The sequence below is a fragment of the Paralichthys olivaceus genome, chromosome 1 (assembly GCF_024713975.1).
Source record: "Paralichthys olivaceus isolate ysfri-2021 chromosome 1, ASM2471397v2, whole genome shotgun sequence".
NCBI classification, from domain to species: Eukaryota; Metazoa; Chordata; class Actinopteri; order Pleuronectiformes; family Paralichthyidae; genus Paralichthys; species Paralichthys olivaceus.
In genome coordinates this window covers 17,108,324-17,124,947 of record NC_091093.1, presented here as the reverse complement: position 1 = coordinate 17,124,947, position 16,624 = coordinate 17,108,324, and the positions used below count along the sequence as shown (strand labels likewise).

General features: G+C 40.7%; 3 protein-coding genes across 10 annotated transcripts in view; 2 read left to right on the top strand and 1 right to left on the bottom strand.

Moving 5' to 3' along the window:
- Positions 1 to 455: 455 nt before the first annotated feature.
- On the top strand, positions 456 to 9,985 carry mns1 (meiosis-specific nuclear structural 1). Of its 5 annotated transcripts, XM_069523675.1 has the most exons (12): positions 739 to 864; positions 1,378 to 1,434; positions 1,531 to 1,631; positions 4,645 to 4,842; positions 5,278 to 5,405; positions 5,499 to 5,601; positions 5,774 to 6,003; positions 6,288 to 6,504; positions 6,596 to 6,703; positions 7,107 to 7,364; positions 8,023 to 8,148; positions 8,244 to 9,985. In XM_069523675.1, exons 4-12 carry the CDS (start codon positions 4,774 to 4,776, stop codon positions 8,352 to 8,354), a joined length of 1,350 nt encoding a protein of 449 aa, XP_069379776.1. In that variant the 5' UTR covers positions 739 to 864; positions 1,378 to 1,434; positions 1,531 to 1,631; positions 4,645 to 4,773; the 3' UTR covers positions 8,355 to 9,985. The 5 variants fall into 5 exon arrangements, with proteins under 5 accessions (XP_069379764.1, XP_069379760.1, XP_069379776.1 ...); XM_069523663.1 differs by lacking the exons at positions 739 to 864; positions 1,378 to 1,434; positions 1,531 to 1,631 and adding exons at positions 456 to 496; positions 551 to 653; XM_020098891.2 differs by adding an exon at positions 3,002 to 3,059 and having other exon boundaries at positions 812 to 1,631.
- On the bottom strand, positions 8,462 to 14,823 carry tex9 (testis expressed 9). 3 transcript variants are annotated; one of them, XM_020098892.2, is made up of 12 exons: positions 14,576 to 14,823; positions 12,626 to 12,759; positions 11,744 to 11,807; positions 11,541 to 11,617; positions 11,279 to 11,321; positions 11,054 to 11,136; positions 10,736 to 10,899; positions 10,121 to 10,212; positions 9,776 to 9,949; positions 9,512 to 9,646; positions 8,777 to 8,911; positions 8,462 to 8,688 (listed from the first exon to the last, which is right to left on the bottom strand). In XM_020098892.2, exons 1-12 carry the CDS (start codon positions 14,672 to 14,674, stop codon positions 8,611 to 8,613), a joined length of 1,278 nt encoding a protein of 425 aa, XP_019954451.2. In that variant the 5' UTR covers positions 14,675 to 14,823; the 3' UTR covers positions 8,462 to 8,610. The 3 variants fall into 3 exon arrangements, with proteins under 3 accessions (XP_019954451.2, XP_069379785.1, XP_019954452.2); XM_069523684.1 differs by lacking the exon at positions 14,576 to 14,823 and adding an exon at positions 14,411 to 14,561; XM_020098893.2 differs by lacking the exon at positions 14,576 to 14,823 and adding an exon at positions 13,286 to 13,413.
- The window catches only part of LOC109636754 (DNA-binding protein RFX7-like), a 16,985-nt gene continuing 15,130 nt past the window's right edge, over positions 14,770 to 16,624 (top strand). For both annotated transcript variants that reach the window (XM_069523637.1, XM_069523633.1), the window contains exon 1: positions 14,770 to 14,903. In XM_069523637.1, coding sequence (XP_069379738.1) covers positions 14,776 to 14,903 — 128 coding nt within the window. In that variant the 5' untranslated portion in view covers positions 14,770 to 14,775. The remainder of the gene's footprint in view (positions 14,904 to 16,624) is intronic.

The following is a 16,624-nucleotide window of genomic DNA, read 5'->3' as shown; positions in this document are numbered from 1 at the left end:
TATTGGCCGAATTCCCAAATAAAAGAACTTTAAAATATATTCAGCCTGAAGAGAATACATATAAATGGAGAGTGTGCCTGGTTCTACCGTTAATAAACACATTTCTCCATGTACTTTAGTACAGTTGTATTCAATAAATTGCTCCATGAGCAGTGGCATCTCTGCGCATCATTGCTCTCAGGGATGTATTCACCACCTATGTAGAATTAAACGCAGGTAGACTTTTCCTTTGGTTTATCACAGTTTATTCTGACCCAGTATCAGCTGCAGTGTGACTGATACTGGGAATACAGTCTGTGAGTTCTGATTGCAGCAGGATGAGCACTTTCCCTTTGCTCTACTCCTGGTGCGGTTCCGTTCCTTTAATTGAGCCTCAGTGTATATGAGAGGGAGGGACCCTTAGTGCTGCCCTTTCTCTGCCAGCTGGTGCACACTTCCTCTTCCGGGTGACCTGGTCTCAGGTGCTGCAGATGCTCTGCACTCCTCTCTCTCCTCCTCTCTCTCCTCCTCTCTATCCTCCTCTCTCCTCCGCTCTCCTCCGCTCTCCTCCGCTGTTGCGCATTTACATCCGACAGCTCAGACGCTGGCCGTGTCCGAAGTGTCTGTTGGCTCCCTCTCTCCTCTTGGTGCCTCAACCACACAACGCTGACGGGGTATGTACATGTTTGTCCGGGCCCTCATCAGCTATAGCCATCCAGTTCCTAATTGAACTGTACTCACTTTACAGATAGGCCGGAGTCTCGGCACCGAGCCGACACGGGCCACGCCGCTCTGCACTCGGGACCGCTGCTGCTTTGTGGGGCTTCAACGTGCTGCCGTGTGGAGCCTGTGCTTTTGCTCCTATTGAGGAAGATTTAGGAAACTGTTTGTTTTATCCTATTTTCTTTGTTTTGAGTTTAGGTTAACATGATTATGTTTCTTTTCTTTTCATAAGCCAGTGTTAAAGTGTTTCTTTTTGTTTGGTGCCTTATCATTTAGATACATTTATTTGTACATGATTTTGGATTTAACGCTGGGTTTATGGCGAAGTTTTGATTAATTTAGTTCTGGTTGTTTATTGTTAGGGACCTTTTGGTCTTCTATTCACCCTCCTTGTTTCTTTTTCTTTTCTTTGGTTATTTTTCTGGGGTGTGTGCTCCAACCTGAGCCTGCAAGAGCTACACTACTGGCAGCATTTCTTTTAGTGCACCCGTAGCACAGAGGAGGGGGATAGTGAGTGGGGTTCTCTTTGTTTAATAACTTTGGGTTTATTTTGATTTTTCTAATAGAGATTATTTGTGCATTTGTATCATTTTGATATTTGTTATATTTTGAGTATCATGTTTGTATATGGTTTCATGCTCCACTAACTGTTCCTCCCTGTCTGCATACTTCCAGGTGCTGAGGGCCTCACTGGGGACCTGCCCCTGTATGTCGCTGATGGTGTCCTATTGAGTGTAGTGTCCTTCCACTCCTTTTTGGCTTTTCCCTTGTGTGTTTGTGTGTGTGTGCTTAGTGTTTTACCTGTGGACTGTGGTGCTCCCACTTTAGTTAACGCCTGCACTCCCTCCTCACTCACCTTAACCATAGCGGCCCCAGCCCTGGAGGAAGCCCGGTGTTTCTGGTATTAACTAACAAGACTCCATTTTAGGGTAAATTCCCACTGCTCTTAATATTTATGAAATAAACTTTTGTACATTTGATTGGAAACACATCACCTGCCTTCTCAGTATAATGAACTTGTGTTGTCCTTGGTTTAGAATATTTTAGTTTATTGCTTTCCTTACACATTTACTTGTTCTTTTTTTTCCCCGGGTTACACCCCGAGGTGGCGTTGTTGGTTTTGGTTATTCCTTGATATGAGTTAAATTATAATTTAATTACTCCCTCACTCGCAACATAACCATAGACTAGAATCTACTCTCATGTCTCATGGGGTGGAGTCAGGATGAGGGGATGGTTGAGGTAGAGGAAAGATGAGATGAGATTAGGACAAGCGCCAGCATGGAAAGAGAAAACGGAAAATGTTCCTTCTCTCTGTCCTTTCTCTCTCCTCCTTCTTCTTCATTTCTTTTCTCTCCCCCTTTGCCTTCTTCTTCAGTTGCTTCTTGTCCTTCTCCTGGAAGCTGGCCTCCTGTTCCAGGACTCTGCACCTCAGCTGCTCCTCACAGTTCTTCTGCAAAGCTTGGAATTTCACCTTCCATTGATTTTCCACTTTATGCTTCTCAACGTGCTGGAGCTGAAGATCTTTGACCTCCTTCTCCAACTCTTCCATCATGTTGGCCAAGTCGTCTTTGACCTGACACAGCTGTGAGATAGAAGAGTCTAGGGTTTCATTCAGAGCAGCATTCTCAACAGTCAGCTGGCTCCTCAGAGCAGACTGCATTGCAGCTGCAGCAGCGTTTTGTGCTGCCTCCTTCCTCAGAGCAGTTATCTCTGCCGCCTGCTCTTTCATAGTTGCAAGCTTCTCCGCAGCCAGCTTCTGTAATGCAGCATTTTCTGCAGCCAGAGCAGTGTTCTGTGCAGCCTGCTTTTTCAGAGCAGTTATCTCTGCTGCCTGCTCCTTCATAGCTGCCTGCTTCTCTGCAGCCAGCTTCTTAAATGCAACATTTTCTGCAGCAAGAGCAGTGTTCTGTGCTGCCTTCTTCCTCAGAGCAGTTATCTCTGCCGCCTGCTCCTTCATAGCTGCATTCTCAGCAGCAAGCTCCTTGTTCTCCCTCTTTGAGTCGAGCAGGGCTTGGCGGAGGGCCTGCAGCATTTTGGTAACGCTGCACCCATTATGTTGGGCAGTATCATAAGACTGCATTTGTTCAAATGACTGAAAGACACAAATATACATATAAAAGGACAAAACACACTAACTTCAGAAATATTCAAAGATACAGAGCTGAATGATTTTTTTGTCATTTACACACGTCTGCTTTTCAAGTAAAACTACAGTAAAGTAAGATGAAGAAAGAAATGACAATTGTATTTTGTGGATAAAACTAAAAACAATTTAACCTGAAGTCTTTCCTTCTAGGAACAAAACTTACTTTGTCTCCTGAGCAGTTGATCTTCTCCATGGTGGATGAACGCAGGTGATCCAGAGGAACAAAGTTCTTTAGAAGTATTTTTTCTGTGAAGCGCTGGTCTACTGACTGTCAATCTGTGACAGTTTAATGAAGTTGTTAGAGAGAAGATTCTCATGCAGCCGTCATCTACTAATGGTGGTAGAGTCTGATTCTGCTGAGAATTGTTTCTCCTTCATAAAAAGGAATCTTAATATGTGAGGCAATTGGCTCTGATCTAGAATCCAGAGGTCTAAATGTGATGTCAAAGGATTAGAGGACTGTCTGTTTTGTCATGTAACATGGGCTGAAACATCAATGCCAAAACAGTTTGAAGGAATTGGAAATAATTTGAATTGAATAGTATAAAAAACACAAATATACTTATGTCACCCAACATGGCTCATATTATATAATCACTGCAAGACTTTTTACAAAATATTAAAACTATAGAATATAGTTTCTTTCTGCAAATTCAACACGTAAACACACACACACACTCCCCCTTCAAAACCTTCTTTCAAGCTTCAGATGTGTTTCTTCATCTCCATGTTTCATGTGTGAATCCTCAGTGTTAGCCACTGTACGTTTGTATTAAGCTGTAAGCCTCTTCTCTATGAAGTATGTAGTCTTTTCATTTGAACAATGTAGACATGTCCTGTGAAAATTTATCTTTTAAGTAATTCCCCAATCACCTAATAAATTCTATGGACTCTGCCCTGGTTTTGGTCTGTGGGTTCAGCACATGTTCTATGAAGTGTTTTCCTGTGTTTATGTTTTTATTGGTGGAAACCACACTGAAGGAGAGGCCTTACTCCATGAGACAGGAAATGGCCTCAGGTTAATGTTCTGTCAGGACCTGAGTTCAAACATCTTCCAGCTTTTGAGACAACAATTTGTTCCCCGAAGAAGAAATAATTACATTTCCAACAGCAGTACATAAAAACTGAAATAAGTATATGTCAGTTACAGCACATTCAAAGTACCATGTAAGGTTTATTACATATCCATAGACACCAAAATCATGCTTATGGATCTGATAGATGTGGAGCTTTTCTTGATTCATTTTGAGTCTAACCGACCAAGAGCTAACAAACCATATAATAAACTTTCATACACCAGAATATATGTCGTTGAATATATCGCAAACAGCTTTAGTTGCTCTCAGACAGTGTGACCACAAAGGCAACTTTGACCCTTGCATCAAAACAGTGTGGCATCAAAGACAGCTGCCTCCAAACAAAGGCACCTGCCTGATGGCAGATGCCTTTGTTGCTATCCAACAGTGTGTATGGCAACACAGGTTTCTGTTGACAGCGGAAGTGTCTCTAGGAGCTACCGGTGCCACGCTTTGAGCTTGTCTTTAGTACCCTAGAGAGTCGAGCAGCTTGACTACGTCAAGTTCATTCATTTAAAGTTGTTTACGAGTGTTGTTGAGTTGAGAGGAATCAACTTAACGAAGGCGAAGTCGAAGTCAAGTCACTACAAACATGGTAAATGGTCGCTGGGAGGCCGAAGTTGAGAGTTAGCTTGTGTGCTACATGAGCGGTCACTCCGCAGTGTTACTGCTCGTTTGTTGTCGCTGATGCTAAACCATGTTTTGTCACCTGGACAGAGTTACCGTGCCAATCAGTGGCCCCTGTCTCAGCGCTGCAACCAGGAGCAGCAGAGGCATGAGGACGTCCAGAGTGTGGCCAGAGACAAGCAGCACCTGGCGGTGTTGAGGGAGGAGGAGAGCTGGGAGATGAGGAGACAGGTGCGGCAGATGCAGGAGGAGCACAGGGACAGAGAGCTGAAGAGCGCTCTGCTCAAGGTGGGTTATCTGACTGCAATACACGACAGGGTCACCACAACACCCGCCAGCACTGACACGATCAACGTGTGATGAATCCATTGCTCAAATAACAGAGGAAGAACACTATGTATTCGTCCTTTGAGTCATTTTCAAACAATAATGCCCAAACATTCACCTGATCCAGCTTCTCACAGAAAAGAGTTTTTGACAGATAGCATAACAATTTGAATATGTCACCAACATATTCAACCAACCAAAAAAAATGAAATAATATTTAACATATTGAGGAATTTTGTCAGCAACATGTAGCAATCGTATGTAATGTCAATAAGCACGCAAGTGTGCTAGGATTCAAATTTGAAAAGTCTTGTTTTACATAACCCTGCTGTGTAATTAAGGTGTAAATTGTTACCTAATCAATGCAAATGGTCATAACCGAATTTTGACTTTTAGGCAAATGAGGACAGAATAAACAGGGCACAGGAACTTGAACAAGAGATGAGAATGGCTGAAGAGCTTGCTCGCATCAGCCTCGAAAAAGAACGAGATGAGAAAATGAGGCAGCACATCAGAGAGAACAGGTGAGCATGCTCACGTACTGACAGATGAAACAATTTTGCTTTCGTACATTCTTTCTCTGCTGTGTGGTAAACCCCTCTTTGGACTGTTTTCAGTTTGGAGATTCGAGAATTGGAGTCGAAACTGAAATCTGCGTATCTGAACAAAGGGAGAGCTGCACAGATTGCAGAGCAGGAGGCCATGAGGCTGGAGACCCTGGTGAGCACAGTCCCTGTTGATTTCAATTATGGAGAATTATGCTGAAATATGTTTAAGGATCCAGTTCAGGATAACAAAAGTTATGATTCCTCTTAGTATTTAAGAATTAGAAAGTATGTGATGAAGCCTGAACACTGTATATATACTTTGTATGTCCTTTTGCTCTCACTAGCGCGAGAAGGCGGACTATTCTGGCAAAATGAAACGCGAAAGCGAGCGAGCAACTGTGGAGCAGCAGCAGTTGGAGCAGAAACGCCAAGAGGAACTGACGCAATATCAGAGAGCACTAGAGCAGCAGCTCATGGACAGGGAGCGCGGGCGACAACAGGCTTATGAGGAGTTCCTTAAAGAGAAGCTCTTGGTGGATGAGATCATCAGGAAGATTTATGAGGAGGATCAGATGTGAGTTCATTATTAGTTCTTTAACACAGTCAAAAAATATGTATTAAGGATGAGCAAGAACTTGACTGGATTTAAATTTGGAATTATTTTATTAGCCTGTTCAGTTAAAGAGAGTATATTCATGTTCAGTCGTGTTAAAATATTGAAGATCATTTAATTCACTGGTTCAGTGTGATTACGCGTTTCAAAAACAGAATCTACAAGCACCAGTTTCTCTCTATTGAAAACATAAAGACTGTGGAAGAATTATGGCTTTACTGAAAACTGTTGTTGTTTTGGTAAAGGGAGAGAGAGCTGAAACTGGAGAAGATCAGAGCCACTCAACAGCACATTGAGGAATTCAAGAGGCAGCAGGCCCAGTGGAGACGCATGGAGCAAGAGAGGATGGAGGCTGAGAACAGGCGCATCATGAAGTTTGCGAGCCAGCAGCAGAACATGGAGGAGAGCAAAATGGCCAAGATCAAAGAGACAGAGGAAGCCAAAGAGCATCTTTATCAAATAGTTGAGACGTTTTTCTTATCTATATCAGTCAATGACAAATTTCTGTATCAGGTACCAAGTGTCACTAACATCACGCCTTCCTCTTCTCTAGCTGTGTAAGAAGATTAAAGACGAGAGCAAGCAGCGTGAGGACGCAGAGCGAGTCCGTGAGGAACTTTTTTTTGAGGAACAAGAGGAAGCCAACAGGCTGCGAGAAATTGTAAGAATCATTATTGCTGTTAAACCAGAGTTTGGATAGTCCACCTTAGCCCGTCATGACCCCCACGAGTTGTGCGGAGTTCAGACAAAATATTTGATGTTGGGGTCGAGTTCGGTTACATTGTAATCAAAGAAAACATCAGGTACAGATCGGATTCAGACTCAAAAAAAACAAATGACTGGTTCGGGTCAGGCTCGGATTTGGACAGGAAATTTCGGCCCTAGCAGCACTCTTTGTCATACGTTCATGTTCAGCACAGCTCTAGGCTTTTAGCTTTTGGCTTAATAAATAAATGAGTTATCTGCTAGTGTTGTACCACTACAATGCCAAGCTGTGATCATACCAAGTTTTACTATAATTGTTCTGTTTTTACCTAAATGACCCAAAATATCTCCTCTAACAGGAAGAAATGGAGAAAAAAATCAGAGAGAGGCTGATGATGCAGCAGACCTTCCAGGAGCACCTGGCTTACAAAGAGATGAAGAAGAAAGCAGAGAAAGAGGAAGAGGAGGCCTTCAGAAAGACAATGTTGGCGAAGTTTGCAGAGGACGATCGTATAGAGCAGATGAACGCCCAGAAAAGACGCATGAAGCAACTTGTGCACAAACGCGAGGTGGAGAAAATGATAGAGGACAGGAGACTGCAGCGACAGGTTGATGTGGTACGTCCCAGGATCTCTGTTGCCATAATTATTTCAATAAGAAGGTGGTACTGATGTAGCTTCACTCAATATTTGGTTTTTGACACTTGCAGTCTTAGGGACAAAGCTTTATTAAAGCAACATATTCCCACTTCTAATGCTGAATGCCTGTCCAGCAAGTTGAAGAGTAATGCTGAACTGTAGATCAGTTAGAAAGACTAAGAATCTTTCAACTTTCATCTCTAGGAGACTTTTAAGATATCTAAAATTCTGAACACAGTTTAGTGTATTTGTTTTTCTGGTTCAGAAAGGATCATGGCTAATATCAAGTTGTGTTTCATATTAGTGGGCGGGACTACACAGTCAGAGCTCTGGTCCAGACTGATCGGCTTTGTTTTATTCTTGACATGAAAACCTCGTAATCGCTCAGACACAACAGAATGAATCGGCATGTGTGGCTCCAGAGGGCGTTGTTGCCTCAGTAAAGGTTATGTAGTGTGACTTTGATGAAAGTAGGCTAACAGACGTTACCATAGGAACAGGAAGATGAGATTTATTTGAGATACACAGTGATACACATACAATGTATAATACATGGTTCATCTGCATCAACTTCAGATTGTAATGTCAGTTTTAAACAGCCTGATTTGATCATAATATGTTCATCACTCTCTTCAAGGAACTGGAGGTTAAAGAAAGGGCGATAGAGCAGGAGAGGGAGGCACTGCGGAGACAGATTGTTGAAGAAGAGAGAAAGAAACTTCTGAAACGTCACGCAGCTCAACTGCTCGGATACTTACCTAAGGTATGACACAGTGTGTGAATCATGAATCATTTTACACAGCTTTATATCTTCTGTGGGTCAAACAAGTGTCTGATCATATGTGTATCTTCATCCAGGGAATGATCCGTGAGGATGACCTGCAGTACTTTGATGAGGACTTCAGAGAAAGCTTCAAACCTCGTCAGACCGAAAACATTTCTGAAGACAGCTGGGATGATGACGCTTAAATGTTTTTCCTTTAGCCTGCCACCAGAGGGCAGCTCAAGGTTACATTGATTACTCAATCACTTTTAGTGATACTGAATGTGATCATATCATTATAAGGAAACAAAACTCCAAATCTAAACTTTATTTGTAAAACAAATTATATTCTGACTGCAAAAAGACAACTTCTAGTTAACAACACACAGAAATCTATGAATATATTTATAAATTGGTCTCGGCACCTTCAACCCAATTAACTTTGGAGGAATCTGTCAGTGATTAGAACTTCCCCCAGTCCAGAGCTTTCAGGAACTCCTCTTCCCTGAACGACAACAGCTTGGCAGCTTCAAAATGCATCTGCACACACGCAACAATAAAACTCTGTTAATTATATCAAAAACTATAAACGGGTTTTGCATTAACAGGGTATGAAAGATACACTGACCTTCTGTCTTTGGAGAATGTCAATCAGTTTGAGCTGCTTCTTGAAACCAACAACGAGTTCTGCTTTCTGCTTTTTCAGCATTTTGTTTTCAGCAAGTAGCTTTTCTTTGCTCTGATGGTCCTCGCTTATGTTGTCCTTATTAAATAGAAGATTAAAGACTGAATTAGTACAAGTTACACAGAACCTTCATTACTTCTGCAACAAGTTAGATTTACACAACATATTGAAATTGCTTTAGATAACTTGCTGCTTAAAACTCTTTTTTGTTGAGGTTGTATACTGCTGTTCATCACGGAAGTTATTCTCTCTGTTTTCAAGGAGTCTTTTTAACTTAAGAGATGGTGGCACATTAGTTCACTTTAAAATACTGCCATTGATTTGTGTTTGTGATACTTTATGTATTTTTGATTTTTAAATCTCTTTATCATTTCACATTATTCCAATTGTAAAATGTGTTTAGTTATCAGCAACCAAAATAAGAGCCACATCTCTACTGAAGACCACGTAGGGAAAATCAACCACCTTCAAGGACCTCTTTTAAATAGAAATGAGGTTCAGCAAAGAATGAAATCACAATGAAAACAATTTACAAAAAGATTAATATGAGCAACTGTAAATGAACTATAGTTACAGTTCAGAAACAAATAGTGTTCAAGTCAGAGAGTTTAACAACGCCACATTTGAATACCTACAGTAATTAAACCAAGATTAGCAGCAGTGTAATTTACTGTTTACCTTATTCATCTGTTTCATCTTGTTCAGCTGAGTCTTTAACCGCTCCACCTCCTCCAGAGCTCTGTTCAGACGAACCTCTGCGGTGCTGTGGACGGCTGCTGCTTGTTTGTTGGATCTGTTCAGATTTTCTATTTCCTACACAGAGCAAAGTCAGGAAGTAAACACAACGGATTAATCTCACGAGTAACTGAAGACGGTGTCAGATTTACCGGTTTCTTATTAAGTCTGCCGTCTCTCAGACTGTGTGTTTGCAGTGACACAAACCTTTTTGAAACCAGACACTTGCAGTTGAAGACCATTACATTTTTTGTCCGACTCCTCTGCTAAAGCTTTGTGCTTCTCAATCTGTGTGTGTTGAATGCTTGTAGTCTTGTGTAGTCTGGCTCGTTCCTCCTCCATCTCCTTGATTTTTGCACTGAGTTCAGCATTTTGATCATCCTGTAACAACAGAACAATAAAGTTAAATCCACTTCATTTTCTCAATAGTTTAAGTTTAAAGTCATCTCTTAGAAGCAGCAATTCAGAAACAGTAATGTAACCAGATAATGGATGGGTGTCAGGTTTTACTCTTGTAGTTGACTTATTGTTCATGTACAAATTTCACATTACCTTCCTGTAACATTCACATGAGAGTTGATCCAGTTCTTCCTGCATAATCCGTAGCTTTGCCTTGAGAACCCGAATCTGAGCATCTGAAACAGCTTAAAGGACCAGTGTGTAAGATTTAGGTGAAAGAGATCTAGTGGTAGAATCTTGATGTAGAATAATCCTCATGATGTTGAATTGTAGTTTTCTTTACCCCAGAAAAGCCCCTTTATATTTAAATACTTTATATTTACATCGAGGGGACCCTCTCTACGGAGGCCGCCATGTTTTTTACATTAGTCCAGACTGGACAAACTCTACACCTTTTGAGTTTTTATGACAATTAAAGGCTACCACAGATTATTTTTCATGTTTGGAAGGAGAGGGTGAGGTGAGGGGTGTTCAGCTGCAACATGAAACTTCAGCAGAACAATGAGCACATTTACAAAGCCATGAGAAATGATTCTCACTCAAAGTTCACACGTTCTTACAAAAAGATAAAGATTGTATTCATTTTATTGTTTGTTGCTTTTTGCATTGCATTTCAAAACTACATGACCTTTATAAGTATTTGCACTAATTGTTCTTTTATTTATAATTAACTGGAGTTTACTTACGTGAAATGACATAAAGATTTACCTGACCCAACATTGTCTCCAGTGTTAAACACATCATGGTCGTCCACAACATTGTCATGAGTGTCCATGTCCTTCATCTTCTCCTCCATGCTATGAATCGTCTTTGCTAGAAATAAATCACCTGAATCTCCAGCAGCTGCTGACTCATCTGCACGAGACAAGCTTCTGAAATCGAGCAACAAGAAAACGTGAAGTCCAGAATATTAATGTCAAAGATATTTCTTTAAAGTTGTCAGCTACACATTGTTTCCTAATGAACAAAATAGTTTGAACAAAATAGTTGGCAATATATTTGGAAATTGAATAAAATCCAACTTACGCTGTTTTAGAGTGAGACTCTTTTCCTTTTGTTCCGGTACGCGTGATGTGTGATGTTGATGTTGGTCTTTTTTTGGTCACCACCTCCACAAATAAGGAGCAAATAGGAACAGCATAAAATACTATACATTATTAGTATTAGTAATTGTAAACTAGTGTCAGTCGAGTAAAATGCCTTCAGGTTTTAGAAAAACAGAAACCAAGACAAAATATTCTGACGCATTACCTTCAGAACAGGCTCCACCGTGCATTGTTGAGACTTTATTATTCTGTGGGTGAACAGATAAATATACAGAAAGACAAGGAGGAGATAAGTTATTTGAATAAGTTACTATTTTTACACTGCATTCATTTAAAAGTATATCTCAATTTGGAGGCCAGTGTGTTTCACTGGAATGAATTAAAACTTTTGAAGAGGTCACTGAGAAAATGTGCCTCTAAAAAGTCTACAACCATGCTTGTGGTTCTGAGCCTGAGACATTTTTTACCTTGAGCCCTCTTCGTCTTCAATGTCCGTAAGCAGGAGGGTGGATAACGGCTTTGACAGAACTTCACTCTGTTCTCTCTAAAATAATAAACCCCATGAAGCAGTTATACAGCAAGTTAGAGCTTCACCTTCGCCTTTCCCTGTATCACAGTACCACTGTTCTGACAGATTCAATTAAGTGATGCAAACGGATGAATAACTTACCATGAGCTGATCTGCCTGCCTCACTAGTTCTGCTGTTTTGGCCTCTAGCTCCGCATTTAACAGTCTGAGGAAGATAAAATGATAGATAAACATTATTTTATGAATATTTGTTTCATGAAAATGGAATTTAGTGTTGTGGCTCTGTAAGAACAGAATTCAACCTCCATATTTTGTTGAAAACCCGCCTTTTAGTTGTTGAAGGAGAAAAGTAACGGTATTGTGTTTACCTGAACAGTGTGATTTAGTAGGTGTACGTGTTTAATATGTTTAGATGTGGTATTGAGAAACATTTATTGAAGTTTTCTCACAATTTCTAACTCACATTTCTCTGTACTTTGCAAAACTCTTCACACAGTTCTTGCAGCTCAGCACAACTGTTAGGGGTTAGGGTTACACTTCATCCCACATTTAAATATCAACTCTTGTTTGGCATTATAATATCTAACACCATTATTTTTGAAGCAACTAATATTTACTTTATTTATTCAACATGAACCATTTAATGTAAATTAAACAGTTTTTACCATTGTATGTTAACTTGTGTACATAATTCATATTTTTGGTGGCAGTTGGTTATCATTAAGTAACAGTTCAGTCCATGTTTAGAGCTCTCGTGTCTTGTATGACCATTAAATGTGAGTCTACAGTACATGTGAATAGTTTTTCTCTAAGTTTGATGAAGTAATGTACTCAATGTGAAGGAGTACAACCAGTGTAGAAGACAAATAATGCCACAAATCCACACTTATTCTGTCTTTATTGATATTTACATGATCTCACTAAAATTTGTGTAAGTGTAAATAAATCGAAAGGAGTCATCTGATGATCTTGTACATAATATATTTCAAAATGAATCAAAACCAAGCCAGCAGAAAGTCTTACTTGTATTTTTCTTCCCGAGCAGACAGGTCGTCTGTGTGCTTCTGTTTGGGACCAGAGACTGATTTGACCTGTGGTCTTACTTCAGCTCTCTTCGAACTCTCAGTGGTCGAGGTGGAGGATGGACGTTTCTTTTTCTTAACAACACAACAACACAGAGCAGTATATTTCATTACAACGATCCACCTAAACTTACATTTTTACAACAAGACTGGATTTAAACTGTCACATTTCACCTTGATTTTTCCTGAAGCTTTAATGCAACAGAAACAACAGAGTGGATATATTCCATCCATGAAGGATATCACCTAACACATCAAGTGTTTGGTTTCCTTCAGCCATATTTCACTTGTATTAGCTGTATGTGCCCACTTATGTTTGGATCTGATGTTTGTTGCGTTACTTGTTGTTTGAACATGTGTTTGTGGATGAAACCTCAACCACATGTAAGTGTCCTCTCCATCTTTATAAACACCTTGCTCGAATAATTCACGATAAAACGTGAGTTCAACACAGTGTCCATGCTAAGGGACGGTGAGCAGCCACAGTGTTTGGGGATCGTTCGCTCTGAGAATCTTAATCTGTTAAAAACAAGTGATCCGGTTTCAACTTTTGCTGAAAGAATAAAAAGCACATATAACCCAGATAAAGATGAAAACTAACCTGTGAAACGACGCACTGAGCCGTTTGAGTCAAACTTCTTTCAGCCATCGAGACGCAGAGAGGGAAGCAAACGCAGCTCCGGTTGCCTGGCAACCACTCTGCACTACGGTGGCCCGTAAAACACATTTTCGGTTGATGTCGTTTTTTCATACATTATCATAAAAAGTGAAAGTTGAGTGTTTGATAGATTATCTTAATAAAACAAGACGCCACGGATCGTTGTTTGCTTGTAAATGAAGATTTTACAAATAAGATGCTTTGAACATACAAGTTGATATAAAACATTTTAATGTCATTGATTTTTCAATCGATAAAAAATTAACTTGAGCTGTTTCATTATTATTTGAATCCTAAAGTACTGTCGGCCAATTTTATCAAGCAACATTTCTCCATGTTTCCAACTTCTCAAGTGAGAAGGTATCCTGCATTCCTTGTAATTATTCTGATCATTGATTTTTACATTATAGTTATTGGAATTACAAAATGATTGGTGGACAAAGCAAAACATTGGAAAGTGTCCCTGCTGATGGGTATGTTGGGATGTTTCTATTCACTGTTTACAAGATGAGTCAAAGAACATAACCAACAGATTTAGGCTCATCTATAATAAAATAATAATTAGCTAAAGCTATAAACTAATTATAAATGACCTCTATACCCCAACAAGCTGCAGCAGTCAAATGCTGTTTACATCTGAATGCATCAGTAGTAATAATCTATTAAATGATTAATAATAGTAACACAGAGACAAACAGAGTGGTAATTTATCCACCTTTACTTTTGACTACTTTTAAGTAAGCGTCACTTCCCTGATTATAGTGTGGTATGAGTACTTTTACTCTATTAAGGCAACACTGATTTACATACAGCACAAAATTGTACTTGAGTGCAGCACTCGAATAAATGTACTTAGTTACTTTCTACCGCCGAGTAACACTATGACATTTATTTTTGCTTCATTACTGGGCTGAACTGGCAGCATGTACATCTATAGTAATAATACCACCCATAAATGAATGCATGCTCATAATAGCATGCTCAGTAATGTCCCCTGCTTACATGTTTACATGTTTTTATGAGGGGGGCTGTCAGTGCGCATGCGCCTGCCCCGCAGCTTCTACTCACTATGCACATGCAGAGAAATCCCATAACGTGAGGGGCAGCGCACCGGAGGGACGAGCCAGTAGTTCTGCACCTGCCCTGTGTCTGTTTACACCTTTATTCATATCCATGCATCAGCTCGGGCCTGACAGCGGCCCGTAGCTTCGTTGCACCGGCTCTTTAATTCACCAAGTGTCGTGGACCCGGAGGGAGTGATGTCGGAGGAGGAGGGCCGGCTGGCAATAACAACAACACGGCGCGCTGCTGCTGCTGCTGTCCCGTTAGCATCACAGCGTCCTGCGGTCCATGTCGTTTAACCGTGCCGGGCCGATACACTCGTCCACGCCTCCAGTCCAGACCCGTCCTGTCCCGTCCAGACGCCCGCCCTGATGGCCGAGGCGGACCCCCAGCAGCAGCAGGCGGACCGCGGGGCGGGGAGCCTGCCCGGCCTGCTCCTCCCCGGGCTGCAGGGCGCCGAGGCCAGTGCTCTGCAGCTCAGGATCAAGAACTCCATCTGGTGAGGACGTGTTCATACATATACCACTGTGCACGGTTTGATCAGACAGCGGGGTAATGAATCAGTGCCACATGCCAAACTGAATCCCAATAGACAGACTCATCGTCTCTCAAGCGGCTTCATGCTGCACAGATTGTTAAACCACGTGGGGACATGTTGTGATTTTGGGCTGTTTGACTTGATTTCATTCTCGTGTTGTTATCGTTATGATTATTATTTAGTTTTTGCTTTATTGGATACTGTGGGTATCAACAAAGCTTCATACCGTACAAGCTGAATATATATAAGTTCATTTATATAAGTAACTCCAGCAGCCAGGTGAATTCAGTTGAGTAAAGATGACAATATAACCTCAGATTAAATGTCAGAAAATTGAAATACTCAATTCAATTACAAGCACGTCAAAAAGTACTAAAGTACAGTACTTGAATAAATGTGCAGTTACTGTGTGTACAGGAGTAAATTTAAGAGTATAGCTGCATAAGTTCACCCTCCTCTTCACCTCACACCTGCCTCCATATGAATTGCTTATGCATTGAGTTTTTAAATGCATCATCACAGTAATGATCATCTACTTTCTGTCTGACGGTTTTATTTACTGTGTTCCATCTATTTCGATCATCAACCATGACTGACACTTCAAAACCAACTAACTGATGTCAAGTCAGTTTGTAATTTAGTGAACAAAGGCCAAATAGTCCCCTTACTATCAAGCTGAACCAAATGTCACACACCTATAGATGTCAGGCTTCTAAACAAGCCTGATTGTTTTCATCAAGATCCCTGAATTGTTCTCTGAGAAATCAGTGAAGAACTTCTTATCTCCCAATGACAAATCATTAATATGGAATGGATTCTTCCCTGACCCATACAGCATGCTTCCACCAAGTTTTATGGTAATCTGTCCTTTAATTTTTGTGTAATCTTGCTCAAAATGAAAAAAACAAAAATACATTCTATCAGTTTGCACAATTGGGTGCAGATGGATTTGATAAGAGCTCAAGAGACGTGTAGGCTTGTGTGTCCTCGGCATAGCAATATACACTCTCATGCCATTCCAGTTTAAATATCAAATAGTCATAAAATGTCAAAAGGCCAAATAACCAGAAAGCACAACAGTCCAGAGTTGAAACGTCTGCCCCAAATACCCCGACAGAAACCTTTTTCAACGCCACATTGTCTATAACATATTGAGATATTGAGGAGCTGTCTCTTTCCCTCCATCTTTAACCTTTAAGAGGATTAGAGCATAAATATTGGCGTTCACCTCAGCGACCTGCCGCTGAGTGGTTTATGGTAGAATGAGAATGTCCCGGGGTCAGCAAGTTCATTCATTTATAATTACACTGTCCCCCTGTTTTCATTTGAAATAATGGTGTATAATTAAGTGCTACTGCATAGTTATGCTGTTCCTGCTGGATTTCATTTAGACCTACTGTGCACCTGGGTATTATGGATATTATACACAGTGGGAGTGAAAGGATCTCTTGTAGTTATTTCCTTTCTTTGCTAATCTAAGTCCCTGTGAAAAACCGTCGGGTGTGTTTCAGTGCACTTGACAAATCTGCCTCACAAACAGCTTAATGGCAGCCTTTCAGCACCGGGCCCCCTGGTAACAGTGAATTAAAGTGAACTGTTCTTGTCATGGCTTAGAGTCATCTCCTGATTCTTACCTGCCCGGTGTCTTTAAGTGTGACCTACCTTCTGTCTACCTTCGACCA